Source organism: Capra hircus, chromosome 7 (assembly GCF_001704415.2).
Source record: "Capra hircus breed San Clemente chromosome 7, ASM170441v1, whole genome shotgun sequence".
NCBI classification, from domain to species: domain Eukaryota; kingdom Metazoa; phylum Chordata; class Mammalia; order Artiodactyla; family Bovidae; genus Capra; species Capra hircus.
Genome location: NC_030814.1, coordinates 85,038,816 through 85,059,896, shown reverse-complemented (window position 1 = coordinate 85,059,896; position 21,081 = coordinate 85,038,816). Strand labels below are relative to the sequence as shown.

The 21,081-nt window shown below is 37.0% G+C and overlaps 1 protein-coding gene across 1 annotated transcript in view; it reads left to right on the top strand.

Moving 5' to 3' along the window:
* The window catches only part of FBN2 (fibrillin 2), a 226,314-nt gene that overhangs the window by 65,155 nt on the left and 140,078 nt on the right, over positions 1 to 21,081 (top strand). The window contains exon 7 of the mRNA XM_018050706.1: positions 7,765 to 7,890. Within this exon, the coding sequence (XP_017906195.1) occupies positions 7,765 to 7,890 (126 nt within the window). The remainder of the gene's footprint in view (positions 1 to 7,764; positions 7,891 to 21,081) is intronic.

Below are 21,081 nucleotides of genomic sequence, written 5' to 3'. Positions count from 1 at the left end.
GTAAGTATATTTCTGACAGTGGCCTCCACAGATTGTTCTTAGTTCTGTAGTCTTATAAAACGTAGTTTTAAAAATGGTCTGCATCTGAACTCTTTTCAAATCAGAACTACAGGGACACCCAAGGGATGACCCTGTTGTTGTTTAGTCTTTAAGTCTTCTCTGACTTTTTTGCGACCCCATGGACTGTAGCCTGCCAAGCTTCTCTGTCCATGAGATTTCGCAAGTGGTTGCCATTTCCTCCTCCAGGGAGTCTTCCGGACCCAGGAATTAAACCCGCATCTCTTGGGTCTCCTGTATTGACAGGCAGATTCTTTACCACTCTGCCACCTAGGAAGCCCCAAGAGTGACCATATAACCCAGCAAATTATCAGCTTTATATTTAAGTGCATGTAAAAGCCTTGTCAGCTGTGGCCTTAGAATGGTTTTGTGACTGTTTTGTCTCTTGGATTAGTACCAACCACAACAAATATGAAAATCAGGTTAAATATAATTTTTGATCTGTTGTTTACTGTGGATAATAAAATTCTAAATCATTGATATGACTAATGGTATGACTATACAGAGTTCCTGATAAAGCAACATTCTTTTCTACAGAATATATACTATGCTATTAATACATAGTATATAGTATTTATTTACTGTACTACATAGAATTCCTAGATTAGATATAGATTACTGCATAATTTATATAATTTAACAGATTACTATTAAAGATAAAATACTGTATAGATCTACTAGGTTAACACTGACTGGATTTGCTAGAGTAGAAACTCTTGTTTATTCTCTGGCACTTTTCACCTTCTAAGGCACTTGCCTGTTTATTGTCTTTATTGCTTTTGAAATGAATGTGAAGGTGTTAGTTGCCCAGCCATGTCCGACTCTTTGCGACCCCATGGCCTGTAGCCCACCAGGCTCCTCTGTCCAGGGAATTCTGCAGGCAAGAATACTGGAGTGGTTGTTTCTCCCTTCTCCAGGGCATGTTCCTGACCCAGGGATCAAACCTGTGTCTTCTACATTGCAGGCAGATTCTTTACCTTCTGAGCTATCAGCTTAAGCCCCTTCTTGCTTTTACTTTCTCCCATCTTGAATGTAAGCTCCATTTCGGCAAACATCTGTTATATTCATTAATGTTTCTGAGGCATTTAGAATGGTGTCTAACACTCAGTAGATACTCAGTAAATATCTTTTGAATTAATAAATGGAATTGATATTAAAATATTCTCAAAAACCACTGTTTCATAGAAATAGTCCTGGTTGACTTAATTTCTACCAAAAAAAATAACAAATTACTGACTCTCCTCATCTTTTGTATTTGTAGTTAGACTTTTTTACATTGATATTTTGTCAAAGAGGCCTAGTTTTTCTGAACACAATTATGGAAAACGTGTCATCTGATCTCAAACTTCCTGAATGTCCTTCAGGATTGAGTAATGTCTGAAAGCTTATTTGTTTGATTTTGTTTATGCAGCAAAGATAAGTTTTGGGCTCCATTTGCTTAAAAATATAATGGATTAATACAGCTACAGGAGCAAAATGAAATTTGCCACATGGTTAAAATGTCTGGAAAAACAAGTTCTGCTTTATTTCAAAATCATGGCATCGTCAGAAGGCTCTCAATTAAACACTAATCTTCAGTTCAGGCTATTTTAAGACTACATCTTACTGTGATTTCATTTTCCCCTTTAAATTCCTAGACTGTTTCCCGAATACGCTGCCAAATTAATTTGGAAGGTAATAGAATGGGAAACAATAAGACAATAAAACATGATACATGTCATACTTTTTTGCAATAGTGATCTTTTTAAAGGGGAAGTTGAAAATTTTTGTGGAGTTGAAAACATTTAGCTGTGTAGATAACAGTAAATAGCTTAATGTTGGTTTTAAAATATGGTTTATATTAACCAAGAGAGGACATTGCTGAAGTTCTAAATATAATACTATCCTGTAACTGATGCAATTAGTGAATTACTTTATCTGTAGCCTAGGAGGGAATGAAAGGGATCTTATAATCAAAAACATAACTGTGAAAAGTGAGATCCAATATGAAATTAAAATGATACTTAAAAAAACATTAAGCTGTGAGGAAACTAGTAATTTTTTTTTTTTTTACTTTTCACTCTTGCTGTCATGACTTTCTGGACTTAAATAAGCAGTGTCAGAAGAAACCCCTTCTTAGGGTGTTATGAGGTCAGTCATAATGATTCTTGACTCCTTCCGTGTTGAGAGCATTTCAGCTCTAGTCCATAAGCCTGAGCCTAATCTACATTTAGGCTTGTGTATTCTTCATTTTATTAAACACAAAGGAACCAAAGTTTCCTCACATAGGCCTTGAAATTTAAGCTAGCTAGCATGGGGGACTCTGGTGGGCTTCCGTCTATGGGGTCACACAGAGTCGGACACGACTGAAGTGACTTAGCAGCAGCAGCAGCAGCATAAAAGGAGTGAATTAAAGGCATAAAAAAGTGACATTAAACTGTTTTTCAAGAATATTTGTAAACTTCAAATAAGTATGTCATGAACTGTCACTTGCATATGTTGTATTATTATTATTTTACAATTAAGTTATTTTTAAATCTTTACTGACTTACACGTTCACTCTAATTAGGAGATTTTATTTAAGATTAACACTTGACTTTGGGTCTTTGAGATTTTCAGATAGTGTAAACTTAAAATTTTAAAGAAAGTCCAGAGAGTTTGATAAGAAGCTCCTGCAGGCAATATTCCTTGTAGAAGTTTTCAAATCAACCTGATTCTTCTTAGCACTCTCTACTCTTTTTTTTCAGCAGAAAATGACTCCATTTAAAGATGAGTACTAAAGAGTAAAGGCTTCCATGTAAAAACTGAAAAAAATAGAGAAAGAACATTTGGAAAAGATAGAAGAACATGCTTCATGGAAGAATTATCTAAATGAACACAAATTTCATGTACTCTTTTATCTCATGGAAATGAAAAATAATGTGTTTCTACTCTTAACAGATGCCCAAAGAAGCATTCTAACAGTTCAGTAATGACAATCAGAGATGCGTAGTGCATACTGATCATACTCAAGAAAGAAACTGAAGGAATAAAAACTTTACCTAATGAAAGGCAGATATTACATATACACATACAGACTTAACATAAACCTGAAAAAAATCATGACAAAGGTTGATAAGCTTGAGGAAATCACAAAGTGAAATGTCAGAGGACGATAAATAATGATTGTAAAGAAGCAGAAAGGTGGTAAAGAAAGCTGAAGCAATGAACTGGAAACAAAAGAAAAATTTTCTAAAATAGAAGTTTCAGTTTGCAGTTTGGAAGGTAGGTATAGCAGTTCACTAAGAAAGAGAAGATAAAGGAGAATCTTGTGGGCATAATAAGACAGAAATAAGCAAGTATCTTTTTTAAAGGGAATACCCTAACGGGTCTCAAACTTCTCTCGAGCAACTCATAGACCAGAAAACAGTGTGGCAGGGTCTACAGACTTCTGGCTTTGATACATATTTTTGTAAATAGAAGTATTTTAGGGGCTCTGCAAAGAATCAACTCTAGGGGGGACCAGAGTGGAAGAAAAAAAAAATCTCAGAAGTTGCCTGTGACAGTACAGGTGATATATGATGAAGCTTGAGACCAGAGAAGAGGCAGAGAGCCAAGATTTGAGATCTATTTGGGAAGCAAGCACTTGGTACTGATGGGAAGAAGTGTGACAAGTGAGAGGATGCCCAGTTTCTCTCTTGGGTTTCTGATTTTGACATTGGGATAAACAATGATGACATGTGTTGAGAGAAAGAAGATTGAGACAGAACCATGCTCTGTTTTTTTTTTTCTCCAATGCCAATAATTTTTATTTAAAAAATTTTTAAAATTTTCATTCAAGTATAGTTGATCTATAATGTTGTATAGTTTCTGGTACACAGCAAAGTAATTCAGTTATACAGATATATAATACATATAATATGAAAAAGAATATGTAATTATTTTTAATTTTTAATTTTTAAAATTTATTTATTTATTTACTTTACAATACTGTATTGGTTTTGCCATACATTGACATGAATCCACCACAGGTGTACATGAGTTCCCAACCCTGAACCCCCCTCCCACCACCCTCCCCATATAATCTCTCTGGGTCATCCCAGTGCACCAGCCCCAAGCATCCTGTATCCTGTATCAAACCTAGACTGGCGATTCATTTCTTACATGATAGTATACATGTTTCAATGCCATTCTCCCAAATCATCCCACCCTCTCCCTCTCCCATAGAGTCCAAAAATCTGTTCTTTACATCTGTGTCTCTTTTACTGTCTCGCATACAGGGTTATCATTACCATCTTTCTAAATTCCATATATATGCTTTAGTATACTGTATTGGTGTTTTTCTTTCTGACTTACTTCACTCTGTATAATCGGCTCCAGTTTCATCCACCTCATTAGAACTGATTCAAATGTATTCTTTTTAACGGCTGAGTAATACTCCATTGTGTATATGTACCACAGCTTTCTTATCCATTCGTCTGCTGATGGACATCTAGGTTGCTTCCATGTCCTGGCTATTATAAACAGTGCTGTGATGAACATTGGGGTACTTATTTCAAGTTTGAAGTCCTACAGGTAGTAAGTTACCAATATGTACTTATTGGGATGATCATTTATACAGCATTGGAATTTTGTGAATGCATGAATAGATATTCTGGCCGAATCAAACCACACTGAACAGTTGCCAAGACAGCCTATATGTCTTAGGCCCCAAATAGAGACAGGATTGTTTTTCAATTGCTGTACTTAAAGACTGGCATTTGTTTTTGTAGAAATATAAGTACTGTGTATGAATATCTACGGGGTGTAGAAATAACTTACATTTTAAAAGTGAATCTTATTTGGGGACAGACCAAGTTAAAAAATCACACACTATTAGTACAGTAATAGGAGTTGGTCCTTAGTTCCCACAGATATAAATTAAATGAACCATTTTTATATGCCTGTAGTGCTGGCACATACTTGTCATATTTTAATGTCAGCTAAAAGGAATATGCCATCTAATACTAATTTATATAATAAAATCAGTTTATTATCTCTTAAGGCAAGTTTATTTGGAGAAGTTGGAGAATAATCGAGTTCATAAACTAGAATTACTATTGCTTTGTCACATTATTTATAACCTTAGTAGACACAGACTGAAGTGCTTGTATAAGGCTTAAGTTTCAAAAGATTTAATTTTATTCAGTAAAATTCTTATATGTGATTTGAAGTTTTCCAACATTTAAAGAAATAATAAGCCTCTGCCTGAATTGAAGGGAAGAACAGAAACACATCTGTATAATTTGTACAGTGGAAAACCCATCAGACATTAGTGGTTCCTTATGCTAGCTTGGAAGATACAGAAGCTCTTGCATAACTTGAAGGTCTGAGGCTTGCTTCTTTTGTTTTTATAGGGAACACTTGTGTGTGCTTCTAGGTTCCTGTTGATTATTTCAATAAGATTTCTTTAAAACTTTCTTTTTTATTTTAGTGATTAATGATCTCCCTAAAAGAAATTAATTCTGCATAGCTGCGTAGGATATTTCAAAAAATAAAAGTTCTGTGTATTTTTTCTAGGAAAAGTACTTTTCAGGCAATTACAAAATAAACCTTGTAAAGTCAGAATGCTTTTTCCTTTGAAAAATTACTGAATCTACTAAATATGTAGTCAAAGTTTTTATGAACAGTACTAAGGGATTTATAGGTTTGGCCTCATTTTTCATTTTATACCAAAATATTCTTTCTCTGATTTATCTACCAGGAAAAAAGCGGTTTCTATGGATTTTTTTTTTTTACCACATTGTAATGAGAGTAGAAATGTAGTACATGTTTAAAATAATGCAGTTTGAAATGTTGTAAATTAAACTCTTCAGTATATAAGCTTCTTGTCATATAATTCATTTTAGTTGCTGTTTGTTTGGATCAGATACCCTTTAATAAGGCAGTGATACCTATTTTCATCTCAGGATAACAATATTTTGTGTGCTGTGCCCAGCTGTGTCCGACTCTTCTGCAGCCCTGTGGACTGTAGCCTGCCAGGTTCCTCTGTCCGTGGGATTTTGCAGGCACGAATACTGGAATGGGTTGTCATTTCCTTTTCTAAGGGATCTTCCCAACCCAGGGATCAGACGCTTGTCTCCAGAGTCTCCTGCATTGCAGATGGATTCCTTACTGCTAAGCCACTGGGGAAGCCCCAGTTTACACAGTAACGTATACCAAACTTGTGGGTTTACCAAAAAATAACAGGATAAATCAGTATACACTGACATAGAAATGTATCAATAAAATATTTTAATGGAAAGATATAAGAGGCAAAACAACACATATAGGGTGATCTTATTTTGATTAAATTAACGGACCACCACTCTGAATTTGTCTATGAATAATTCTAAAAGAACAGACTACTGATGTATCAATGGTTATCTCTTTTAATTCTGCTTTTCTACATCTTTAATGTTTCTTACAATGAGTATATCAATTGTTATATAGATATATACCATGTTCATCATAACAGTATACTGAATTACCTTTTACACAAAGAGAAATTAAGGTGAATTTAGATATGAAGTGAAAAACTCAGAAACTCTAAATAAAGAAAATTTTCCCAATCTCCTATAATGTGTTAGCTGTAGTTTTTTTATACAGAGTCTTTATCAGGTGGAGGACATTCCCTTGTATTTCTGGCTAACTGAGATTTTAAAAAAATCTATTAGTGATCATGAATGAGTGTTGAACTTTGCCGCTGCTTTTTTCACATCCAAGAGATATTCATGTGTTGTCTCTTCCGTAATCTGTTTGATGAACTGATTTATGTTTGAATGTGGAAACCTTAAATTCCTGGAATAAACATTTTACTTAGTCATGATATATTAACCTTTTATATATTGCTAAAGGTTTCTATATTTTATATATTGCTAAAGTTGACTGGCTAATAATTTTTGTATGCTCTTCCCCAAAAGATGTTATTCTTCTTGTTTTCCTCCTTATATCAATTCCTCATCTGGCTCTGGCTTCAGGGTGATGCCAACTCAGTGAAATGGGTTGGGCGGTGTCCTCTCTTCTCTTTTCTGTGTGACTTTGTGTATGTTTCTTTCTTAAACGTTTGAAAGAATTTAACAGCAAAGCCATCTAGACCTGAAATTTTCTTCGGGCAAAGATTTTAAACTAAGACTTACATTACTTTAATAGATATGAGTCTTTTCAGATTATATGTTTGTTCTCCTGAGGTGATGAAAAGTTAGAGGATGCTGAATATTCATCACCAGGAGAGTGGACAGATTGAGAAAGCAGCCTTGACATATATGCATGATCATGTGTGAAAGAGCTGGTGGGGAACTGCTGTGTAACACAGGGAGCTCAGCTTGGTGCTCGGAAGCAACCTAGGGGGATGGGGTGAAGTGGGGGAGGCAAGTAGGGAGGGAGGCTCAAGCAGATACTAAATCAACATTGTAAAGCAATTATGTTCCAATTAAAAATAAAAGGAAGTCTTCTGCAGCAAATCAAAGCAAGGGATTGGTTGTCTACAAAACAACACGGATGGATTTTAGAAACAAAATTCTAAAAGTCAAAACCAAGAGACAAAATGAGACCTTTAACATATACTATTTACCTAAATTAAAATACATGCATACAAAGGGATCCTGACTACCCTCACACTATTCCTTTGAGGACGAATGGATTTCTGCTATACGTTAAAAAAACACGCATGTGTAGATAAATATTCTGAAAATTAGTGATATCTATATCGAAAATGCTTTCTTCTTGCAGATGTTGATGAATGCCAGGCTATTCCTGGGATATGCCAGGGAGGAAACTGTATCAATACAGTGGGCTCTTTTGAATGCAAGTGTCCTGCTGGTCATAAGCAGAGTGAAACTACTCAGAAATGTGAAGGTGAGTATCTCCCTTTCAAGGGACATGCCTGACTCTGAATCTGAGAAAAGTATGACTTCTTTTTGAGTTTTGGAGAATTTACTCACAATTACAATGATTTATTTTAATATAAAAGTGAAGGAATAACCTTAGAGTAGTTTTGTGTTGGTTTGTATATTTAATTGGGTTTCATTTGGAAAAAAAGAACCAGTATCGTTTTCCATTTGGTTTATCTCAGTTTCTATATTGCAGTGAGTATGGTAGCAATCAAATAATTTTTATTTTTTCCTTGTTAGTTTTCTATTTCACTTATGAAATTATATCAGACATTAACATTAGGTAAAGGTAAGTTCGAGTGGAATATATTAAAGCAATGCATTAGAGGTACTCTGTCATATGTTATTGGAAGAGGAAATGGCAATCCACTCCAGTACTATTGCCTGGAAAATCCCATGGACAGAGGAGCCTGGTAGGCTACAATCCATGGGGTCGCAAAGAGTCAGACACGACTGAGTGAAAATAAAGACTTCAAGTTTTGTATTGGATATTGTGCGTAACTGACCATCTAATAAAAGACAAGCATGACTGACTCAAGGAGGGTTTGGAAATTATCGCAGCAGGTAATCTCCTAGAAAATAGCTCAGTCAAGTAAAGATCTTAAAAAAAAAACTATAAAAAAACTAATACTTTTCTGGAATATGAGTTTGGGACTATAATATTGAAATGTAAATTTTATCAGCATTCCTCAAATAGAATAAATTCACTTGTTATATGTATCTTTGAAAACTTTATCAAAATTATGAAATTCAGTAAGCTTCTAAGTGTGTGTAGTTTTAATTAATATAGAGGTTTAGGAAATTATAATGCTTCTGGTAGTATTAAAGTATGTTTGTCTTTTCTGTTATTACTTAAATCAGTTTATTGTTAACTGAGCTCAAAGCTTTTTCTGAAAAAGCTTTAAGAGTATATCTTTTCTCATTTTGTTACATAAGTGTTTTTATCTATTCAGAGTTAAAAAAAAATTATTTTGGAGTTTTTGCCAGTCTAACTTTTCTGAGGTGGAAAAATATATATGGAAAATTCAATAATCTGAACTTATTCCTTATGCCTACTAGGGTATTAACTGACAGCATTTTTTTTATTCAGTAGTGCCAACATATTAATAATTATTTCTGGTGAAAATATCACAAGTTCATTTAGACCTTTTACCTTCAATACCTGGTATATATAAGTAAGTCTTTCATTTTTTTCCCCTTTCCAAAAGGCAGTATTGGGATTGTTTTTGTTCAGTTCAGTTCAGTTCAGTCACTCAGTCGTGTCCAACTCTTTGTGACCCCATGAACCGCAGCACGTCAGGCCTCCCCGTCCATCCCCAACTCCCGGAGTTTACCCAAACTCATGTCCATTGAGTCGGTGATGCCATCCAACCATCTCATCCTCTGTCGTCCCCTTCTCCTCCTGCCCTCAATCTTTCCCAGCATCAGGGTCTTTTCAAATGAGTCAGCACTTCGCATCAGGTGGCTAAAGTATTGGAGTTTCAGCTTCAGCATCAGTCCTTCCAGTGAATATTCAGGGTTGATCTCCTTTAGAATGGACTGGTTGGATCTCCTTGCAGCCCAAGGGACTCTCAAGAGTCTTCCTCAACATCACAGTTCAAAAGCGTCAATTCTTCGGCGCTCAGCTTTCATTATAGTCCAACTCTCACATCCATACATGACCACTGGGAAAACCATAGCCTTGACTAGACGGACCTTTGTTGGCAAAGTAATGTCTCTGTTTCGGTTACTTGGTTATAAAAATTGTGTCCCTCTCTGTCAACAAAAAAGTGGGAAAAGTAAAATCTAGAGTATAATGATGGAGAACAGATAGGAAAAGGAACTGTTTCCTGGATAAGAAGTAAAGTATGAATAAACAAGGAATTGGACTAGAGAGTTAGGGATCTGCAGGAAGTCTGGGTTGGACCGCTACTTCCTTGCTATGTTCTGTATTTTCCTTCCCCCCTCTTTTGGGGTTGCTTCTGTTGCTCAACCTTTTATCACCACCCCTCCCCCTTTACTTTTTTACTAGTGGCGTCATATACAAGCTAGATCCAAGGGTGGTGGACTTAGGAACAAAAAGAGAGTTTGATTGTAGGTGAGAAGGTACAGCCACCAGCTGACGAGAGTGGCTGTGACGGTTCCATTAATCATCCAACAATGTATTACTTCTTAGTTGAAAACGGAATGAGCATTTTCTACATCACATTTCATCAGAACAACATGCAGAGCCAAGACAGAGCTTGGCTAGAGACAGTGCAACTCTTTATTCACACTTGTCTATGTTCCTTAGGAAAGGGGGCTATTGATGTAACGGAGGCACCACCCAGAGCCCTGAACCCAGTCGTCTCTTTCCTTATTTCCTGCCAGGCAGCCAAATCTATTTAACCAATGCCCAGAAAAAAATTATATGATTTAATGTTTGGGACTGGTGGGGAATAGTAGAATTAGAAGAAGTGGTGATTAGAATTTGAAAACTAAAGGTTTTATGAAGCCTTGACTTTGTGTCTAAGTCATATTTATTTGGATAGGTCTTAAAAGTGACTATTATCCATTTTCTTTGGGTTATACTGTTTCTTTATGTAAAAGAACAAGTGGTATTTCCTTACATAAATTTATTTAGTGTAATTGGTGGCGTAATGTATCTGGAAAGACTGCAAACTGTTGTTACCCTCAGTTACAGGTTTTAAATTATAGTCAGTTAATATAGTATCAATGTAAAAAGTGTTGCCATGAATTTAAAGTTAGTGTTTATTCTAAATAAAAATACAGTGATAGCAATTACTTTTAACCAAATGTTGAAGGTAAGATATTTTAATTTTTGTACGGATTACGATGAATGTTAAAATATAGAACTAAAAGATTTAGTTTTAAAGGATGCCCTTCCTATTTCTGTTGTAGCACATTTTACATTTCTGTTCATTTGGCAGTGAAATTCTCCAAAGAAATCTTTTTTAATCTGTAAGTTACTAGATCTATTCAGAAATAAGAAAGGTGACTCCTTCACATTTTCCTGTGATTAGGAAAATGATGGTAGCATTAACAAGAAATTGCAAAGTCAGCTTAACAACTTTGAGAAAATGTCTTATTGATTTTGTATGTTACTTGTTTACTGACCATCTCACTTCAACACTTGAGTAAGGTCATTGAGGACAAAAACTCTGTCTTATTTCATGCTGATAAATTTCATTTAATACAGAGCCTGAAACAGTTCTTGATATAAGATTCATGGGGAGCAGGGTATATAGTAAGTTAAGTTCTTTTACTTGGGTTGAATGTCCAAATGAAAAGAAAATACGGGGCCAGAGTTGAGATTGTATTTGGAAAGAGGCCAGTGATCTTCATCATGGAAATTTTTGCTTTACATGACTTTTTTCACTTCCTTAATAATCTTATTTCACTTTGGTTATAATTCAAAGGCTAAGAGCATAAACATTGTGCAGTTCAGCATTTTTAGATTTTTGTGTCATTGTCCCTCTTTCAGTTCAGTTCAGTCGCTCAGCTGTGTCCACTTCTTTGAGAACCCACGGACTGCAGCATGCCAGGCCACCCTGTCCATCACCAACTCCCGGAGCTCACTCACTCAAACTCATGTCCATTGAGTCGGTATTGCCATCCAACCATCTTATCCTCTGTCATCCCTTTCCTCTCCCACCTTCAATCTGTCCCAGCATCAGGGTCTTTTCAAATGAGTCAGTTCTTCACATCAGGTGGCCAAAGTATTGGAGCTTCAGCTTCAGCATCAGTCCTTCCAGTGAATATTCAGGACTGATTTCCTTTATGATGGACTGGTTGGATCTCCTTGCAGTCCAAGGGATTCTCAAGAGTCTTCTCCAACACCACAGTTCAAAAGCATCAATTCTTCTGTGCTCAGCTTTTATAGTCCAACTCTCACATCCATACATGACCACTGGAAAATCCATAGTTTTGACTAGATGGACTTTTGTTGGCAAAGTAATGTCTCTGCTTTTTAATATGCTATCTAGGTTGGTCATAACTTTTCTTCCAAAGAGCAAGCATCTTTTAATTTCATGACTGCAGTCACCATCTGCAGTGATTTGATTTTGAAGCCTCCCAAAATAAAGTCTGTCACTGTTTCCACTGTTTCCCCATCTATTTGCCATGAAGTGACGGGCCATGATCTTAGTTTTCTGAATGTTGAATTTTAAGCCAACTTTTTCACTCTCTTCTTTCACTTTCATCAAGAGGCTCTTTAGTTCTTCTTTGCTTTCTGCCATAAGGGTGATGTCATCTGCATATCGGAGAAGACAATGGCAACCCACTCCAGTACTCTTGTTTGGGAAATCTCATGGACAGAGGAGCCTGGTAGGCTACAGTCCATGGGGTCTTGAAGAGTCGGACACGACTGAGCGACTTCACTTTCATGCATTGGAGAAGGAAATGGCAACCCACTCCAGTATTCTTGCCTGGAGAATCCCAGGGACGGGGGAGCCTGGTGGGCAGCCATCTATGGGGTCGCACAGAGTTGGACACTACTGAAGCGACTTAGCAGCAGTAACAGCATCTGCATATCTGAGGTTATTGATCTTTCTTCTGACAATCTTGATTCCAGCTTGTGCTTTATCCAGCCCAGCGTTTCTCTTGATGTACTCTGCATATCCAGCTTGTGCTTTACCCAGCCCAGCATTTTTCATGATGTACTCTGCATATCAGTTAAATAGGCAGGGTGACAATAAACAGAGGTCAGGGAGCTTCACTGTCTATTTAAAAGAAAGAACTGTCTTCTGCTTTGAGATATCTTCTTAACTAAAATCTTCTCCAAAAGGCTTGTTCTACTGAATCTCTAAGTTTGAACATACATAGTTTATACTAACATGAAAAAAATGATGAGGGAGCGTTCGTCTCCTAATTTAACGTTTGAAACCTGTCAGTCAATATCTATCATTAAGGTTTGTTTTGTTTCATATCATTAGGAAAATTCTCTTGTGGGATTATTTTTTCACATTTAGATGTAGGCTAGTGTCCAAGCAGAGAGGAAGGAATATAAATATATATTTCTCTCTGTGTGTGAGTGTTTGTCTAAAAGAATCCCTTATCTTTCTCCATCACTGACTTAGTACCCCAGATTCAGTAAAACCTCTTAACGTTTACTAAAGTCATGTCTCATTTCTCCTGGGCCAGTTTGGCTACAATATCTTCTTAAGTCTGTCATAAAATGGCCAAAGTGATTCTTTGGTGTAGTAAACTATTCGCATCCAAAAAGAAGGTTGTTTCAGTTATTTACTCTTTTGAAAGATTTATTCATCTAAATTTATCTGATTTAAATTCAGAAAAGTAGAATACATCAATATAATACGAAAGTGTATATCAGAAGACTGTCCACATTTTTTTTATATAACAAGAAATGTTAATTTGAACTTCAGTCCACTTGGATAAGCACAACTAGGTACCAGGTGTCCTTACATGATCCCCTCTTCCAGACTATACCTTCTCTGACATTTCTTGAGTTATTCTTTCCTGGCTTACATGGAAGGCAGAAAAACAGCATCATTATATTGGAAAGTTTCCCTTCAATGGCCCTTCACATGTCAAATAGTTGTTTGCAATTTATTCTGAAGACTCTTCAGCTTTGTTCCATTACCACAGCATTTAGTTGTTTGGGATTTCTGACAACAAACTTATTTATTTATATTCATGAAACTCATGAAAGTTGCTGGCACAGTGTCGTTAGTGGCTGTTCCAACTCTGCTTTGATAAACCGTGGAAAATAAACGTCTGTGCTGAACTGAAAAGCACTTGCTTTTACTCATATTTCCAAAAGTGTATTAACTTTAAAATAAATAATAAATAAGCTCATTGACTATTTCCCAAAAAGAACGCTACATATTAAAAATTGAGATTCAAGTAAGAGAACTGTAAATTTTGAGAAATGTTTTAGGTCATTAATCTAAAAACACAAAACTATCATCTTTCAAATCTTCTTAAAAAGAAATTTGCAGCACTGTAGTTAAAATATAAATGAAATCCCTCTTAAAGAATCCACCTGCAATGCAGGAGACCCTGGTTCTGTTCCTGGGTCAGGAAGATCTGCTGAAGAAGGGTTAGGCTGCCCACTCCAGTATTCTGGCCTGGAGAATTCCATGGACTGTACAGTCCATGGGGTCACAAAGAATCAGACACAACTGTGCGACTTTCATTTTCACTTCACTCCCTTAAATAAGAAAGACCGGGCTCCTAAACCCAAACCTACTTTCTGCTCTTGTAACATATAAGCACTTTTTATTTTGCTTTATAAGTAATTTTTTTGTTTGCATCTGCCTGTAAGTAATGCACCAGAATAGCATTAATAAAAACTAATATTTATGGAGCACTTAATGTGCTCTCAGCTACATTTAAACCACTTTGCATAGGTTTTCTTATTAAGTCATAATACAGTGCTGTGAGTTTGGTCACTGTTTTTTTTAAGTTTTTTATCTATTTATTTTTGGCTGTACTGGGTCTTCCTTGCTGCCAGGGCTTTTCTCTAGCTGGCAGCGGGCAGGGGCTGCTCTCTAGCTGTGGCTTGTGGGTGGGCTTCTTATCGCAGGGGCTTCTCCTGTTGTGAAGCGCGGGCTCTGGGGCTTGTGAGCTTCAGTTCTTGCAGCTCTCGGGCTCTAGAGCCCGGGCCTAGGTGCTCTGTGGCATGTGAGATCTTTGCAAATCAGGGACGGAACCTGTGTCTCCTGCATTAGCAGGCATATTCCTTATCACTGAACCATCAAGGAAGCCCTGGTTACTATTGTTAACTCGCTTTACAGAAGAGACTGAGACACAGAGAGTCTTAGGTAAAGTAACCTTTGCAGGTTTTAATGGCTATGAAACCATGGGGCCAGGATTCCAACCTGCTAGCTTCATTCCAGAGCTTTCGCTCTCAGCAAGCACTGTTGAGCAGGCAAGGGTGGGTGACCAGGTAGCACACATTCCCAACCCACGGACTGCATTTATAGGAAAACGTATTTATAGCGGCAGCAACAGGAATACTGTTCTGTGCCCTGCGATCCAGAAAGGCCTGAGTTAGATCCATTTCAGTGATCCTGGCACCACCTGTAGAGTTTTTGCTGTATTTTCTACTTATTAAAATGAAAGTTTATTCTGTACCACTGTGCTAAAAATAATCCATCCTCTATGACTTGAGAATTGAAATTTCAGGTGAAGGAGAATGGGAGTAGTAAGAGATGCAAATGAACTAATTTTGTCTTCATTCATAGAAGGGAGTCAGTAGCAGAGGTCTAAAGAAATTAATTGTAAAAGAGGAAGAGGTCAGGGTGATAATTATGGTGAAGTGGATTGTAATTTGCTTTTGGCAAAAACATAAGTAATATTTAAAAGAGTGTATGTGGTACTGTATTGTGAAGAAAGTGAAAGTGTTAGTCCCTCGATCATGTCTGACTCAGTACAACCTCATGGACCGTAGCCCACCAGGCTCCTCTGTCCATGGAATTCTCCAGGCAAAGATACTGGAGTGGGTAGTCATTTGCTTCTCCAAAGGATCTTCCTAACCTAAGGATCAAAGCAAGGTCTTCTGCCTTGCAGGCAGAGTCTTTACTGTCTGAGCCACCAGTAATTAATGTGAAGATGTTCTTAAATCATCTTTAAGCAAAAAGCTGGTAGAATCCTGGTCATCAACTGCAAATGAGCTGCATGGCCCAGTGAAATAAAAACTGATATAGATGTCAAAACACAGGCTGGACCTTTGCAAATATATAGCTTTTAAAGTAGGAAACAGGTCAGTCTATCTATGTTTCATGGTGACTGCATTTAGTTAGGATTTCTTCTCTCTATATACACATATATACACACATCTATCTATCTGTATGTCAGTGCTGCCTCTCTCGGGTGCATAGAATTGTATTCATCACAGTATTTGTTTCATGGCATAATCTCATTATTATTCCACCCATACCCTGCTTTCTTTTTTGTTTGTTTGTTTCCTTAGCTTAAAGCTTGGAGCAGTTTCAGAGGCTTCCACTTGTTCTTCCCAACTATGGCAGTTCTTGCCCTACAGGTCAAGTGCTAACTGTGTCAGTTGTGGCAACTTATAGGGATGTTCGGGCTAATTATACATTTGGCATCTTGGGAAATAAACACTGGGTGAGTCCATGCCCTCAGTGGACCCACTGTGACCTGACCCGGGTCCTAAGCTTCATTTATTGCCTGGCTCTTCTGTATCCTCATACTAATGTGGGACTGTGATGCTACCAAAGGTGCCAGCACCCAGTGTTTGGGTGCCATAGCCTGCTGTTATTTAGTTGCTTTAAACAATGTAATAAGCACTCATGAAACTACCAGAAACAAACACCAAGGCCAGGATAATAATCCGTACGTGTCATGGTGCCCCCTCAACCATACTTTGTAGTCAGCATGCTGCATTTTCTTGCTTTTTTTAGATAGTTTTATTGCACCTATAGATATTTCATTTTTATTATTATTAATGATTATTGCAATCTTTTAGATTGTACAAAAACAATTTGATACTTGTGAACCTTTCATTTTAATGAAATGATTCATCTATAACTATTAATATTTCCATGTTGTTCTAGTTCATTCTCTAGAATGGGATATACTATTCCATTATGGGGATTTACCTTCATGTGTTTATCAACTTTCTCTCTGATGGACATCATTTCCTGGTTCTTCCTGTTATGAGCAGTGGTTACATACTTAAAGACACACAAACTCTGATTTCCTGGAGGGGTGTGTATCCTCTTTTTGAGCCCTTTATTTCCCAAAGCGTGATGCATTCACATTTCCATTAGGATTGATGTCTGTGTAGGCAGCTTAGGTCACGCTGATGTTAGCATGCTGAACCTTGTTTCTACCTGCTGTGGCTTGATGCCTGATTGGGGAACAAAGAGGCTGACTCTGTGTAGTCAGGGTGCCTCTTCCTCATTCCAGGCCTGTGTGCTGCCCTGCCCTCCTCCAGACTGGTGGAGAAGCATCTGCTGAGTGATCAGTGAGCCGTCCCTGGCTCACAGGACTAGACTCTCATCTTCTAGATCACCCTTTATGTCTTTTCCATGGAGCTTTGGGCTCACGATACAGATTAAGAAGTCATACAGGAGAAACACAGATATCACAAACATTTCCATATATTTTTGCTTGTTTTTGTTTTCAAATATTGCAGTTTATTTACATTTCCCGAAAGCATTAACAAGTACCTATTCTTTAATTGAGCTATATATAGTTGGCTTCAGTTCAGTTCAGTTCAGTTCAGTCGCTCAGTCGTGTCCGACTCTTTGGCTATGGTTTTTCCTGTGGTCATGTATAGATGTGAGAGTTGGACTGTGAAGAAGGCTGAGCGCCGAAGAATTGATGCTTTTGAACTGTGGTGGTGGAGAAGACTCTTGAGAGTCCCTTGGACTGCAAGGAGATCCAACCAGTCCATTCTGAAGGAGATCAGCCCTGGGATTTCTTTGGAAAGAATGATGCTAAAGCTGAAGCTCCAGTACTTTGGCCACCTCATGCGAAGAGTTGACTCATTGGAAAAGACTCTGATGCTGGGAGGGATTGGGGGCAGGAGGAGAAGGGGACGACAGAGGATGAGATGGCTGGATGGCATCACTGACTCGATGGACGTGAGTCTGAGTGAACTCTGGGAGTTGGTGATGGACAGGGAGGCCTGGTGTGCTGCGATTCATGAGTATTAAATTAGTTTTAGGTGTACAGCATAGTGATTCTGTATTTTTATAATTTATATTCCACTTAAAGTTAAATAATGACTTTACAAAATAATGACTATTTCGCTGTGATGTACAATATATCCATGTTTCTTATGTATTTTATACATAGTAGTTTGTATTTCTTAGTTCCATACCTCTATATTGCCTCTCCCACCTTCCCTCTCCCCATTGCTATCCACTCATTTGTTTTCTATATCTGTGAGTCTGTTTTGCATATACCTGTATTTAATTTTGGGATTCCCTGGTGGCTCAGACTGTATAGAATCTGCTTGCAATGCAGGAGATTTTTTAGATTCCACATTTAAGTGATAATATACAATGTTTGTCTTTGACTAATTTCATTAAACATAATGCTCTCTAGGTCCATTCATGTTGTTGCAAATCGCAAAAGTTTATTTTTTTATGTCTGGGTAATATTCATACACACACACACACACACACACACACACACACGCACACATATACATATACCACATCTTTGTCCACAGTATGTTGATAGAAACTTGGGTTGCTTCCATATCCTGGCATTACCTCATCTTTAAGCACAGTATTTTCCTGGTAACAGCCTTCAATATTCAGTCTCATTTTAAGGCATATTAATAAAAGGGATGAGCCTGTAACAATTGAAACTCCTCCGTGAGAACAGGATTAATTCTGAGCAAGGCCATCACTCTTGCAAAGATTGCTAAAGCTCATCTTCCTCAATTAATGTGCTCTTAGTTCCAAGCTTCCTTCTTCCCAGTTCCCCAAACCCTCTCCCCTGGAAGAAAAATTTGAATTTTAAAACACAGAGACAATAATGGAAACTTAAATAGTACTACTAGCTTTGAGCATCAAAGCCTGACTCCACTTGCCATGGTTTCCTATGTGTGCTAAGCAAAAATGACATCCAGTCGGGTCAATATGTCTTCATCTCTTTCTCTCTCCTCTCTCTCTCCCCCCGTATAAGATAGAGAGTGTCTTGTAATCAAACAAATTGATTGTAAAATATCTTTTGCTCTAAGGAATATGATTTTCATGATGCATTTTTCTTGGAAAGCAGAGCACTGAGTAGCTTAGAAATTTGTTGCGTATGTATTAAAGAGTTAAAATCTAAAATTAGCCATTTGGGAAGGGCACGTGGACCCAGGTTAGCAGTGGGGTTTTCAGGTTTGACTTTTAGACGCCCCCCAGGTGTCACACCCAAGAAAGTGAGGCCAGCTGGGAAGCACATCTAGAGGGTCAACCAAACAGCAACCTGGAGCTGACATCTGAGGCAAAATTAGCACGTATCACTTGCTAGTGTATTTATCAGAAGTTGCCAGTCTAAACTTTTAGTTGCTTCCCGCAAATGACTTCCACTGTTAAAATGCACGCATTCAGCAACTTGGGCACTACCTTGGCAGTCTTAGTCAACTCCCAGCAATATTTCATATGGAGTTACTGAAGTGACATCTCTCCCTTAATTTCAACCTAAACAAAATGGTTTTCATGGAAAGTTGTGCATGGAGTTTTCTATGAGAGCTGGGAAGAAAAAGAGTTCTTTATTTGAGGCATGATGGGTAACATCATCATCATAAACGTGGAGTCTGTGAAAAATACATATTCCAAAAGAAAATTATTTTACAAAAAGAGATTCTGTAGCTTGTGATCTGGATTTTGGATCAGAATTAGGAATATTCAGATCTTGTCTTAACTTTCATTTAAAAGAAATTTAGTTTTTAGTTTTCATTCTGAGAACAAGAAGAAAATTGTAGAGAGAAATGACAATTTTAGTTTCAAGTAGAATTCAGAGAATAAGTGTGGAACAAGAAGAGCACGTGGTGGCCAGTATCCCAGATTTGGGGCCCACATTGTCAGGGTTTGTGCTGTAGGTGTGTGTGGGGATTGCATGATCTCAAGCAAATAAATGAATGCCTGTATCTTTTAACAGTAGAGATAAGAATGGTCTTTTCTACATAAAGGTTTTATGAGTATTATGTAAGATAAAGAAAGCATTTGGCCCTTCTAGGTCTTCAGTAAAGAAGACAGGGGTATATACCACAGACAATTTAATTATGAAATATTCAATAAACCTTGTGATTTGAGATCTTAAAAAAATAATTGTAAAAGAGTTCTAATATAACATTTCAATTATGACTTGTAGTATAGTTTCCTATAAATAAACTTTTTAAATCTTAAACAAACAAAATTGACCTACTGGAGCATATATTTGCCTATCCAACCAAAGTATTAGCAAGCAAAGAAAGGGACCCAAATTCATCATCTTGATGAAGAAACATGGAACTGGGGATTTAAGATTATCTGTTAATTGCTGACGAGTCTCAGCCTGTTTTTACCTCTCTAGCCCCAGCTTCACCCAAATTATAGAAATGGACATTTCAGACCAAGAGGACTTGATTTATTTAGCATAACACAGTGGTCAGGAAATTGCATTTTAGAGGATTCAGGGACATTTTCCCAAATGCTGAGAACCAGTGTTGTTTCCCCAGTGCCATTGAATATTTAAATCCCTTTTAAAAATACTAAAAAAAAAAAAAGAAAGAAAAAGAAAAACATGGTGAAGTAATTCATGTAATTCTTGTAGTTCAGTTTCTGCTGAAGATCACTGGAAAAATTGAGAGCCTCCAAAACACCTTTCTCAGAGACTCAAAATTAGGTGTGTGTTAGTGATAGAAAAATCTATTCTACCCTGGAATGAAAGAACCAGATGAATGTTTTGAACTTTGATATAAGAAGAAAAAGATATAAACTCAAATATATTCCCTTATTTCTTCATTTTACTTATAAAATCATTGCTGTTTCATACTGAAATGTAAAAGCAATATTACAGGCCAAAATAAACAAAAATGCTGGTTTTACAATATTGTTGATATATCTATAGCTTCAACTAAGTGAGAGAGAAAGAAAGAAAAGCTGTCTCACAAATTACCATGGCTCATTGCCTGAAGAAAATTAGTCTACTCTAAGGAAAATCCTGCTGTAGTTAGGTAAAAATGCCACAAAATTTGAAATATAATACCTTGATCCCTGACTGCATTTCTTACAAGTGTTATCAGTTACTGACTGTGTATATACTTCAGTCACCATCTAGGTATGGGAAAGTGTATGGAGGGCTCCTCATTTAATTTAGATGCTTCCATTTTTATCAAGATATAAATAAAGAAAGCTGTGATAATGCTTGAGCTGTCTTTTTTCTTAGTCCCAAGTTAGGAATCACTCTTTCTCTTTCAATGTAATTTTATCCGATTTCAGTGTATATGTTTCTCATCTATACAAAGTTCATATTAAATTTTTATGAAGACTTAACTTTCTTGGAGCAGTTTAAAGTTCATAGCGAAATTGAGAGGAAGGTACAGAGGTTTCGCTGTGCTATCCGGCCCTGCGCATGCAGAGCCTCCCTCTCCACAATGGTATGTTTGTTGCGCTGATGAACCTGTATTGGTGCATCATAGACACCCGAAGTCTGTAGTTTACCTTGGGATTCACTCTTGTTGTTTCACATTCCATCGATTTGG